The 13,696-nt window shown below is 40.9% G+C and overlaps 1 protein-coding gene across 2 annotated transcripts in view; it reads right to left on the bottom strand.

Annotated features, from left to right (window-relative positions):
* The window catches only part of tax1bp1b (Tax1 (human T-cell leukemia virus type I) binding protein 1b), a 153,264-nt gene that overhangs the window by 121,202 nt on the left and 18,366 nt on the right, over positions 1-13,696 (bottom strand). For both annotated transcript variants that reach the window (XM_068059371.1, XM_068059380.1), the window contains exons 3-4: positions 5,393-5,495; positions 4,773-4,960 (exon numbers count right to left, since the gene is read on the bottom strand). In XM_068059371.1, the coding sequence (XP_067915472.1) occupies positions 4,773-4,960; positions 5,393-5,495 (291 nt within the window). The remainder of the gene's footprint in view (positions 1-4,772; positions 4,961-5,392; positions 5,496-13,696) is intronic.

The raw sequence follows: 13,696 nt of genomic DNA, 5'->3' as shown, positions 1-13,696 counted from the left end.
CCCTCAATGCAGCCCAGGCTCTGCCAGTCATGAATGAGCTGGACGAACAGCCAACAAAATCGGAACTCAGTGATGCCACTGATTCTCTAGCCAGCGGAAATGCCCCCGGAAAGGACGGTATTACCCCTGAAATAATCAAGAGTGCCAAGCCTGCTATACTCTCAGCACTCCATGAACTGCTTTGCCTGTGCTGGGATGAGGGAGCAGTACCACAGGACATGTGCAAAGCCAATATCATCACCCTCTATAAGAACAAGGGTGACCGCAGTGACTGCAACAACTAGCGTGGAATCTCCCTGCTCAGCATAGTGGGGAAAGTCTTCACTCAAGTCTTCAACAGACTCCAGAAGTTGGCTGAGCCTGTTCACCCTGAGGCACAGTGCGGGCTTTCGAGCAAAGAGATCCACCATTGACATGCTGTTCTCCCTTCGCCAGCTACAGGAGAAATGCTGCGAACAGCAGATGACTCTCTACGTTGCTTTCATAGATCTCAAAGCCTTCGACCTCGTCAGCAGATGTGGTCTCTTCAGACTACTAGCAAAGATCGGATATCCACCAAAGCTACTAACTATCACCTCATTCCATGACAATATGAAAAGGCACAATTCAGCACAGTGGTGCCTCATTAGAGCCCTTTCCTATCCTGAGTGGTGTGAAACAGGGCTGTGTTCTCGCACCTACACCGTATGGGATCTTCTTCTGCTGCTCTCACATGCATTCAAGTCTTCAGAAGAAGGAATTTTCCTCCACACAAGATCAGATGGCAGGTTGTTCAACCTTGCCCGTCTTAGAGAGAGGACCAAAGTACGGAAAGTCCTCATCAGGAAACTCCTTTTTGCTGACGATGCTGCATTAACATCCCACACAGAAGACTGTCTGCACAGATTCATGGACAGGACTGTGGCTGCCTGCAACGAATTTGGCCTAACCATCAGCCGCAAGAAAATGAACATGATGGGACAGGACGTCAGAAATGCTCCATTCACCAATATCGGCGACCACGCTCTGGAAGTGGTTCAAGAGTTCACCTACCTAGGCTCAACTATCACCAGTAACCTGTCTCTCGATGCAGAAATCAACAAGTGCATGGGAAAGGCGTTCACTGCTATGTCCAGACTGGCCAAGAGGGTGTGGGAAAATGGCACACTGACACGGAACACAAAAGTCTGAGTGTATCAAGCCTGTGTCCTCAGTACCTTGCTCTACGGCAGCGAGGCCTGGACAACGTATGTCAGCAAGAGCGACGTCTCAACTCATTCCATCTTCGCGGCCTTCGGAGAATCCTTGGCATCAGGTGGCAGGACCGTATCTCCAATGCAGAAGTCCTCGAGGCGGCCAACATCCCCAGCAAATACACCCTACTGAGCCAGCGGCGCTTGAGATGGCTTGGCCATGTGAGCCGCGTGGAAGGTGGCAGGATCACCAAGGTCGCATTGTACAACAAGCTCGTCACTGGTATCAGACCTATTGGCCGTCCACGTCTCCATTTAAAGACGTCTGCAAACGCGACATGACGTCCTGTGACATTGACCATAAGTCGTGGGAGTCAATTGCCAGTGATCGCCAGAGCTGGCGGAAAGCCATAAAGGTGGGGCTAAAGGGTGGCGAGTCGAAGAGAATTAGCAGTTGGCAGGCAAAAAGACAGAAGTGCAAGCAGAGAGCCAACTGTGTAACAGCCCCGACAACCAATTTTATCAGCAGCGCCTGTGGAAGAGTCTGTCACTCTAGAATTCACCTTTATAGCCACTCCAGGCGCTGCTTCACAAACCACTGACCACCTCTAGGCGCTTACCCATTGTCTCTCGAGACAAGGAGGCCAAAGAAGCTTAATCTAATCCAATTTCGCCAGGTCACCTCTCAGTTTCGTAAAATCTGCCTTCCCCCAATTCAGAACATTTGCTCCTATTTTATCTTTGTCCTTTTCCATGATTATGCTAAAACTAACTGTATTATGGCCGCTATCTCCAAAATGGTCACCCACTGCTACTTCGTCCACTTGCCCAGCCTCATTACCGAAGACTAAATCTAGAATTGCACCCCTTCTTGTTGGGCTTGTTACGTGCTGACTAAGAAAGTTCTCGAACACAGTTCAAGAATTTCGTCCCCTCTGTGTCCTTCACATTGCTTGTATCCCAGTTGATATTGGGGTAGTTGAAATCCCCAACTATTATTGCCCTATAGTTTTTGCACTCAGAAATCTGCCTACATATTTTTTCTTCTATCTCCCAACCACCATTTGGGGGTCTATAGTACATTCCTAGTAATGTGGCTGCCCCTTTTGTATTTCTGAGCACCGTCCATATGGCCTCGTTTGATGATTCTTTTAGCACATTATCCCTCCTCAAAGCTGTTAGTGATTCCTTAACTAATAATGCTATCCCCCCTCCTTTTTTTTTAATCTCCCTCTCTATCCCGCCAGAAAACTCTATATCCAGGGATGTTGAGCTGCTGTTCTTGCCCCTCTTTAAGCCAAGTTTCTGTTATAGCAACGATATTTTTTTGCCATGAGTCAATCTGTGCCCTCAACTCATCGGCTTTATTTACTATACCACTTGCAAAAAAAAAAACACTGCCTAATTCCTTGCACACTTTTTATCCTTCGCTTCTTCTTTCTTTCAGAGTCACTCGCTAATTTTCTGCCTGCTGTTCCCTGCCCTAAAATTGTCTTATCTAAGGCTGCACTAAGGTTCCCATCCTGGTGCAGACCGCCCAGCTTGTACAGGTCCCACCTTCCCCAGAACTGGTCCCAATGCCCCAGAAATCTGAAGCCTTCCCTCCCGCACCATCTCTCCAGCCATGCATTCATCTGGTGTATTTTCCTTTTTCTATACTCAATACCACGTGGCCTTGGGAGTAATCCAGAGATTATTATGTTTGAGGTCCTGCTTGCTAATCTCATTCCTAACTCCCTAAAATCAACTTGCAGGACCTCATCCCTCTTTCTTCCTATATCATTGGTACCAATGTGGACCAGGACCTCCGGCTGTTCACCCTCGCCCTCTAGAATGCTCTGTATCCGCTCGGTGATATCCGTGACCCTTGCACCAGGGGGGCAATATACTATCCTGGAATTACGTCTGTGACCACAGAAACGCCTATCTGTTCCCTTAACTATAGAATCCCCTACCACTATTGCTCTCTTGTCCTTTCTCCTCCCTCTCTGCACAGCTAAGCCACCCATGGTGCTCTGGTCATGGATCTTGCTGCACACTCTAGGGAAACCCTCCCTCCCAGCAGTACTCAGACTGAATACTGATTAGAAAGTGGGATGCCCTCCGGGGTCTCCTGCACTACCTGCCTTGACTTTCTCGTCCGTTTGGCAGCCACCCAGTCCCTCTCTGCCCGTGTTCTCTTAAGCTCAGGGGTGACTACCTCCTGAAACGTGCTAGCTAAGTAGTCCTCTGCCTCATGGATGCACAACAGTGACTCCAGCCGCCACTCGAGTTCCAAAACCCAGAGTTCAAGCTTCTGCAGCCGGTGACACTTCAATGTGTTTGTCAAGGACACATGGTGAGTCCACGACTTCCCACATACCACAGGAGGCACATTCCGCTTGGCCAAGCTGCTCTGCCATTACTTAGCTTTACAATCTAATTATTGCTAGTGTATTAAGTGTAATAACTTACCAGTTATTTGCCAATCAGCTTTTTCCCCTGTACCGTAGAGGCTGAAAAGGCAGAGAAGAAAGAGACCAAAGAGCACCTCCCTCCCCAGCCAGCGAAATCCCTCACACATAACTCTCAGCCTCACTCTGACCAAACAGCACTACTCCAACTAGTAATCACGAATAAATTACACTAATTAATTTTTTAAAACCTAGTAGTACTAATTAGTTCTGTTTAGGTACAATAAAGTTAACCTCTTTCTTTGTTAAACTCAAGAAAGCCTGTCCGATTATTTACTTGCTATGATTATAACAAGAACCAATCAAACACCTACTGAATTGGCCAGTACATCCACTTTAAAAAAGAATTAAACCTGTTGTGGTCAAACAAGGAGGGAAAAGAGGGACGGCCTTCAACCCCTCCTCACCTGACGGTAACAACGGCAAAGCAGGCTTCCAAGACCAAATGGCCTACTCCAGCTCCTATTTCTTAAGTTCTTTTTTCAACCAATATCGATTTGTACATATTCCTCCAGCAGGGAATGTTGGGTCATGTCCTGGAGCAGGAATCCCTAATTTTGTCCTCCCCCAAACCTAGGGATGCTGAAGTCAACTGTAACAAACCAAATGCCTCCTAACAGAGATCATCAAATGGTACCTTACCAATAGGCCAGAGGCAGCTCAACTTAAAAAAAAAAAAAGGGCAGCTCCTGACTGACTAGTAGATATGTTTAATAATTGCAATGCAAAAGTAGAAAAATTTGAATTTAAATAAAGTGGCAACTCTGCAAGCTACAAACTCTGCACATAGGTTCCATTATGTGGTCAATTGGTATAGATGAAACTCCGACCGAGTTCAAAATATTCAAAAATATTGATAGGATGGGGTTCCAGATTTGGTGGAGTAGTCTTTCAACTTGTTACGGTCTGTACAGGAGAAGGTAATTGCAATATGTAAACAATCAAAATATTTGAAAGATAGTTCTCAAAAGGTGCATTCGTTCACTATGTACTATGAATATTACTGAGTGTTAGAATTCTTGCAACTTACTCATATTTAATAAAATCTCTATTGGACAACAAGATCTAAATGCATTCGGTACACTTGGTTGCTATTGTACTTATTTTGAACATGTACATTAAAATACTAAAACTGGAGATACCCTACCTCAAGAAAACTAGTTTTTGTTGTCACCACCAACATGTCAGAGTTTGTGTCATCTTCCATGGTAAGCAGATCATCTGTGGGAGATGGCACACGGAACTGAAAAGGTGTGCTGGCTCCTCGGATTTCTCCCTTGTGTGTTACATAGCAGAACTGATAAAATTCTCCATCATCATTTGGAAGGTAATAACCTATTGCAAGATTTAATTTTTTTAACAAACATTTCTCAACTTTAAATGTGCCAATTCACTTAATTTTATCAAGTGGAAAACTTAGTTGTTAATTTCACAGCTTCAAATCATGGAAAATAATTGTACAACATACATTCACAGAACAATTAGTCTAATCATCAGTTGCTGTTGCCAATGTACGTCAATTGCTTTCACACTAAACCAGCAGTTGATGGCACCGAAAAATCCAAAGAACGCACTGCTAACACAAATGACCAAAGCTCATGTCCACGGATGCTGCCTGACCTGCTGAGTATTTCCAATATTTTCTGTGATATTTCAGATTTCCAGCATCTGCAGTTATTTTGTCTTTTACCAAAGTTCATGCTAGACAACTAACTTATTAAAGTCCCAGCTCTGAATTCTGTCAAACGTGTAATTTAGTTTGCTTACCTTGGAAAACTATGACACGATTAAATGAAATTCCTTCGACATAATTTTCCGGTACTTGAGACCACAGAAATGTATAGTAATCACGAGCAGTGCTCCAACCAACCTATCAACACAAGAAAAGAAATTAAGCACTCTCAATATTTGTGTTCCATGTACAGTAACTTCAGGTAAAGAATATATTAGTGATATACTTTTAAGATTCTCTTACTAAAAATACTTTTTGCCTTACTGCAAGCTAATGGATAGAATTTAAAGTTGTCAAATATACTGTCAAACAGTAATGAGCTAGATATGCATGTATGAATGTAAAATCAATACAACTGAATGTTATTTATTCCAAAAACACCATGTGTACAATAGTACCAGATGTTGATATAACAGATAACCTATACTGAGATAGGACCAATAGGAACTGTAGTTAACACAGCTTTATGGGAAAACTACATACATTGCATAGCAAAAGCAAATATACCACACAAAAAGGCATCCCTTTCTTTACTCAGTGGAAATCAATTTAAAAATATGCACTATGCTATGTATTAGCTGTGAAGTGTAAAAGACAATGTGCCCCTGGTAATATTTAATATATACATTATTCAAGCCTATTCAGTCTATGTATTTATGAAGTGAGCATCAATTGAGCATAAATCCAGATGGAGAAATTCAACACAATTTTAGCTAATTCATTCAATAAGGCATCGACATAATTCATTTATATAGTCCCACCATCGCAGCACTAAGTTGTTTCTTAAATGCTTCCAAAGATTTTGCCTCCACCAGTCTGCCTAGATGCACAATTCTTGGGTTCATCGCCAGCACAGGGAGCAGCTGTGCCCCTTACTTTTTAGGGGAAGCTAGATAAACATAGGAGGGAGAAAGCAATAGAGGGATATGTTGACACAATGAGAAAGGATGCGAGGAGGTTCAAGTGGAGCATAAATGCTAGGATGGACTGCTTGCCCTGAGTGCCCTGGATATTTCACGTAATTCACAATTCTTGGTGTGCAAAATAGCTTGCTGACCTGAAACTTAATTTGGTTTTTAAATTGATTACAATCTATTCTCCCTTACCCCACCCTTGCCTAAGGTTTTTAATTTTCTAGATTTATCTTCACGTAGTTTATTATCCTATATACCCCTACTTCTTAGTCACCTACCTTTAAGGATGAAAAGCCAAAGTTCCTGTTGTCTTCTCAGAACACCCCTGACAGTAGCGAGCAGCATCATTGCTCTATTCTGTACTACCTCCAAATTTTGAATACTTTCCTTGTGTCTCAGTGATCATAACAGGTGCAGTGCACAAACTGTTGTCTGACAAGAGCATGATACATTTTGAGCAGTTTCTTCCTAATTGTACTCCTGGCTGTTTAGTATTGCGTTCTAATTACATTATCAATTGCTGCTCTGCAGTGCCCTCAAAATCTCTTTCAGCTGTGTTAGCTATTTCAACATTATTCATGGTGTACTCAAGTTGCCCATTTTTTCTTCTAATGTGCAGCACTTGACACCTGATCATGTTGAATTTCCACCCACTTGTAACATTAAATGAAAAACAAAAATCACATTTGGCATCTAAGACAAAAGTTTGATCAGACTGGGAGACGACAGAAGGGGTTAAACAGGAACAATAGGTTGTTTTGCCTCTCGACCTGCGGAAATTAATTCTCCAATGTTTTATTTCCAATGGCAGATATTTATGTGCTCCTGAGCCATAAACATAACAGGGGATCTTTCCACCTCCTTCTATGATCTACAGCAATATTGTCAATACGTTAATCATGAGCCACATGTGGCTAATTGGGAATCCAGGCACAGCTAATTATAAAAAACAGTAATAGACACTGCCATTGGACTTGTGATCTCAATATGAAAATGCACAATGCATATGCAACTTTAACCTTTTTTGTGTGTTTGCTAATTAAATTGGAGAGCATAAAGCAAAGTGTGCAAGTATTCTTGGATCACTGTGGGTGCCTTACTTCCTTGGTTATTGAATGTTCGTAGATGTTTGCTTCCTGAATTCGTACATGCACGCAAACTATCTGTATTATGAGAATGCATGCAAGGCATTTTCTGTTAAGATTAGTGCATGTGGCTAAAACAGTGTCAGGTGGCTAGTCAGCAATTTCTGTTCTACACTGATCCATAGTACACTATGTGTCACTAATTATGAACTTTACACAGCTATTCCTCTAGGAACAACTTAATCAAGAAAACACAAAAAGCACAGAAAATTCCAATCTCAAAAGGCCAGTAAATAGTTCTAAAGGAAAAAAAAAAGGAAAACTAAGACAATTCAAGTTTTAAAACATACCTCCAAAGTAGGAAAAAATGTCAACACTACTTCAGCATTCAGAACTAAACAAAAGCAGGTAACATCTTCCTGGTCCAGGGGATTAACTGTTTTATTGCTACTTAACTTTTAAGATTAAACAGTTTTTTGTGCCATCATCATCCATCTACTGAATGTTACAACTATAGTCACTACTACACAGAGTTTATTTGGTTTATTGTACTGGATTGCTATAATGCAAATCCTCATCACATGACAGTTAGTAGAGTTGACAAGTGGGCATTAAGTGGCTTCTTGCCCCAAAGTACAAACAAATGTAATATAAATGAGGAAATCAAATAGCACTCTTAATATGCATTCCCTCATAAGAATGGCACGGACAGATCAGACAGCAGATAGATCATCCATCCACTCTTTCAACTGCAGAATGATTTTCTAGTATTGAGCAAAGAATGGAAGGAGAAATAACTTGAAAAGGGAGGTAATAACTTAAAAAATGAATGCATAAAACAGTTAAATCATTTTGTAGAGACAGGATACAAAGATGCATTTTCCTATTCTCCAATCTTTTGGTTTGTCACGCTACACATACACATAGGTTGGGGGTTCCACTTATGCTCTTCCTCACATTTCACTGCTGCTCAGCAAATTACTAAAAATTTATTTGAATAATTTTTACTCAAATAATCTTAATTATATAATACAACTTGAGTCGAGACAAAATTCTTCTGCCAATTCAAAACCATTAATTACACATCACTCATGTTTGTTACTCCTTACACCTAAGTAACACTTTCATCACTTCAATTGTGCACCCCGATGATTATTTTAACGTTTCTATTTTACCAACATCAAAGAATAGTGTTACAGCTTTGACGGGTTTAGACGAACGTTTACTGGTTATAGTCGACATCAATTCTTTTGATCTCCTGTGTAACAGCTCCTACTATCATAAACACTCATAATCCACAAGAGAAAACTGGCCTTTAACTGAACAAGTGTTAATTCCAAATTAAATGAACCTCAAACCACAATTATTGCAATACCTATTAAATGAAATGCATTTAAGGACCCTTTCAGTTAATCACTCCCTTGTTGCAGCAGCTAATTACATGCTTTACTACGTTCTATGAGAACTTAGTAAAAGTCCAGTATATAAAAGGTAACTCTTTTGCATGTTTAAAATGGGGTGTGTTTGAATTGGTTTCATTTAATTTATTGCTGCAGTATGAAAGGAGTTGAACAGTACATTTGTTTTAAGCATAAATTTGTGAACAGATACTACTGTTATTGACCTGTATATTAGTTTGAATAATCATCAGTCTAACAACATTAAAAGTTACACTTTAAAAACAAACACCTGCGATTATAACAAATAACTTGCTTATTCTGAACTTCTGCCATTGCACGAGTCTGTAAGGATAAAAAAATTGATAGTAAAAATTGATTTAAATAACAGTTCTGATCTCATAAATACAGTCATTTCTCTATGCAGGTGATAAACTGCGTTATAAAGTGACAGCTGCCAGGTGACGGCCACTTTTTTTATAGGATCATTTAAAATCTATCTGGATTGCACTGAAACCCACAGCTGCATCCAGTTCAGCACATTAACTATGTACATGTATACTTGGCTTGAGGGGGAAGGGGCGATGACAACTTGCTAATCCAGCATCCCTGAGAATTACAAAGCAAGATCTTCTATGAAAGGAAAGATGTCACGTAAAACATCATTGGGCCTTACCAGCAATGTGACAAGCTTGTCAAAAATGATTGCTTTAACCTCTCCTAGGAGCTGAATCTATAATCGCAGATGGAGTTTTAACTGCTGCACCAAATCACTCACCAATGCTCCACTAATATCATTGTTAAAAAGATTACACAGAAAAATAGAAGTGAAGGAATTGAATTTTTTTTTGATTTACACATTCTCAATTAATTTTCATTGTCAGTTTATCAAATGTGGGGGGAAAAAAAAAACTGATCACTTTAACCAAAATAGAAACAGAACATGCCATAAACACACATGCCGGTCAGCATCGAGAAGGAGTGAAGTTTTGGGAGTATACCCTTCATCAGAAATCAAGACGGCTAGTTACAAAGAATAACTCTTGTGCATGTCTGTCTCTGTAATACACACCTTTCTAATTCTCTATGGAAAATGTACTCAATACATTTAAATGTCCAAAAGATTATATTTTGTAGTTTCTTTTAGGTCTCGGCCTTCCCATGTTAAAAATTTCCTTTAAAAAAATATTTTGATAACTGTCAGTTACATAGTTTTTGCATATTACGCTGGATTTTGATTTTAAATTGCTTCTGATTTTACATTTTTGAATGCTAGGTGCTCCACATTTACCTTAATTGGCTTTTCTGAATATTTGCTATAATTGCTTCTATTTTTGGACTTGGTATTTTTCAGTGCTAACGCTTTTTTCTTTTATGTTTGCTATAATAAGGCATCTTGGCAAATCTTTTAAATTTAAAGACGTTCGTCCTTCCACACGTTCTGGGTACTGCCTGTGCGGAGTTTGCAAGTTCTCCCTGTGACCGCATGGGTTTCTGCCGGGTGCTCCGGTTTCCTCCCACAGCCAAAGACTTGCAGGTTGATAGGTAAATTGGCCATTGTAAATTTCCCCCAGTGTAGGTAGGTGGTAGAATGGTGGGGATGTGGTAGGGATATGGGATTAATGTAGGATTAATATAAATGGGTGGTTGTTGGTCGGCACAGACTCTGTGGGCCGAAGGGCCTGTTTCAGTGCTGTATCTCTCTATGACTCTATGTGTTGCTGTTAAAATGCAGCCAAGAGGTTGATGACAGCAATTTATCATTTCTGTTATATACTTCAGTCAAAACAAATATTTAAGTCATTTGGAAACTATATATTGTAAAAATGTCTCTGGTTGTTACCCTCACAGGAAGACCGATTAAACATGTACCAACAGCCTTTTTAACTGATCCAAACATTTTTGCAGCAATACAAATGTCTTATAAGGGAGAAATCTTAACTTGTCTGCCAAAATGTATGGTAAAGATTTTATTTCGCTAACACTGAATTTATGCATCGTCATCACAAACAGAGCATCTGAACCCAATAATATATCTGTCAGCTGCAATCCTGTCCAAAACCTCAAGATACCTGCACTGTGTATCACTAAAAGCTGTATATAGCCCAGCTGAGATGGTAAAAATGTAGACAGACATTCACAACCAATATTTTATGCATGCAAATTAAAAGGTCCTAATTTTCAAAACATGAATGTTAAAGCAAAATGCTGCGGATGCTGGAAATCTGAAATAACAGAAAATGCTAGAATTACTCAGCAGGTCTGGCAGCATCCATGGAGAAAGAAGCAGAGTTAACACTTCAAGTCTGTGACCTTTCATCAAAAACTGGGAAAAAAGTTAGAAATGTAATAGGTTTTGAGCAAGTGAAACGGGGGAGAGTGGGAAGAGCAACAAAAGGGAAGACCTGTGATAGTATGGAGGGCAGGACAGATTAAATGACAGCTCACAGTTACCTGGACTGCACTTCCTCACATCCTACTTCCTAAAGACTGGATTCTATTCTCGCTGCTTCTCTGTCTCCGTTGTATCTCTTCAGACAATATAACTTTCCATGCTAGTGCTTCCAATCTCTTATCACCCCCACAGTGGTCGACAGGGCCCTCAACTGTGTCTAATCTATTTCATGCACTTCTGCTCTCACTCCTTCCCCTCCCTCCCAGAACCATAACAGGGTTTCCCTTGTTCTCACCTACCACCCCCCAGCCTCCGTATTCAACAGGTCATCCTTCACCATTTCTGCCACCTCCAGCGTGATGCCACCACCAAACACATCTTCCCCTTCCCTCCCCTTTCAGCATTCCGAAGGGACTGTTCCCTCCACGACACCGATCCATGCCTCAGTTCCCCCCTTTCCTACAGCACCTTTACAAGCAAACGCAAGAGACGCAACACCTGCCCTTTTACCTCCTCATTTCTCACCATCCAGGGCCCTAAACACTCCTTCCAAGTAAAACAGTGATTTACTTGTACTTCTTTCATCAAGTACACTATATTCAGCTGCTCACAATGTAGTCTCCTCTACACTGGGGAGACTAAACACAGACTGGGTGACGACTTTGTGTAACACCTCCATTCCAACTGCAAGCTTGAGCCAGAGTTTCCTGTTGTTTGTCATTTCAATTCTCCACCTTGCTCCCACTCGGACCTTTCTGTCCTTGGCCTGCCACAGTGTTCCAATGAAGATCAATGCCAACTGAAGGGACAGCACCTCATCTTTCAAATGGGCACTTTATAGCCTTCCAAACTCAATGAGTTCAATAATTTTAGATTATAAAAAAGAAAAAAAGGACATAGATTGTGTTTTTTCCCCCACTCCTTGTCTCTTTCTTAATCCCTTTACTTTGTTCTCGGATAGCTGCTATCCTGTCATTTACACCTCATCCAGACACATCTTTTGCTTCTTCACTTGTCCCATTACTACCCACTTTGGCTTTGTACCATGAAACCTTTTGTCATTTAATCTCTCCTGCCCTCCACCTATCCCAGACCTTCCCTTGTGTTCTTCCGCACCACTGCACCCCCCCACCCACCCCTTCACTTGCTCAAAACCTACAATATTTCTAACTTTTGCCAGTTCTGATGAAAGGTCACACAGATCTGAAATGTTAACTGTTTTTCTCTTCACGGATGCTGCTTGACCTGCTGAGTATTTCCAGCATTTCTATTCTTGTTTCAGATTTCCAGCATCCACAGTTATTTTGCTTTTGCATAGTTCACGATACTTACTTACTGTGATTCTGCAGCAGAACAAGTCACAAACGCTTTGATAGAGTCGACAGTGTTTCCAATTGTGAGAAGAGCATAAACTAGATGTCATCAATGTAAGATAGGTGCCAAGAAATCAAATAGGGAATTGAAAAGACTTCTTTATCCAGAGACTGATGAGAATGTGGAACACGCTACCAAAAGGAGTGTTCGAGGTGAATATTATAAATTAATTAATGGGAGGCTAAATAACCAGATGAGGGAGAAGGGAATAGAGAGTTATGTTGATCGAGTTAGATGAGGAAAGATGGGAGGAGGCTCCAGAGGAGCATAAAAATCATTTACTGGTTGGGCCAAATGACCCGTTTCCATGCTATATATTCCACGCAACATCCAAGAGACATTTCCCCATTGTTACAGTATAGCAAATCAACTAAAGGAATGCAACGATAACCGACATAACACGAGGAAAAAATATTACACAAATTACAGCTACTGAAAAAAATATAAATATATTGTATTAAGTATTATATATAATACTATTTAAAAACTACTTTGTAAGATTTATTTTATGCCTAAACAGTCTTTTCTCTGTTATTTATATGGTCGTAAAGGTTTTCTCTCCTTATTTCCCAAAGATTTTTAATACTTGCTGAAGCGAACATGGATATATCATTGCATCCTGGTGCTTGGTACCCTCCCCACCTCCCAGCTGACCTGGTGTCTATTTGCTTTGCCTTGGTCCAGGAAACTCTAACTCTGGGCACAAGCAGCTCAATTTGGGTCAAATATCAGTAAGCCTCAAACAAATCTTAAATTGTTTGTCAGCATAATTCTTAGCATATGCTGTCCAATCGGGGAAATCACATATAATGTTGGACCCTGTGTTTTGAGTTTTGCAAGCACGAGCTGGTGCAAAAACTGGTGCATTTTCCATGACAACGCCTCGACCAATCCTCTTCACTATCTAAAACACTGCCAATCTTTGTGTCTGCAAACTCCTTGATCATGCCTCCTACATTTACATCCAAATCGTTAATATAGACCACAAAAAGCAGGGGACCCTGTACTGAGCTCTGCGGAACGTCACTGGAAACAGCCCTCCAGTCGCAAAAACAATGACCCTTTGTTTCCTACTACTGAGCCAATTTTGTATCCACCTTGCTGCATTTCCCTGGATCCCATGACATTTTATTTTTTTAGCCAGTCTGCCATGTCAAACCTTGTCAAAAGCCTT

Source organism: Heterodontus francisci, chromosome 2 (assembly GCF_036365525.1).
Source record: "Heterodontus francisci isolate sHetFra1 chromosome 2, sHetFra1.hap1, whole genome shotgun sequence".
NCBI lineage: Eukaryota > Metazoa > Chordata > Chondrichthyes > Heterodontiformes > Heterodontidae > Heterodontus > Heterodontus francisci.
The sequence above is the reverse complement of the archived record's forward strand: the minus strand, read 5'-3'. Positions and strand labels throughout refer to the sequence as shown.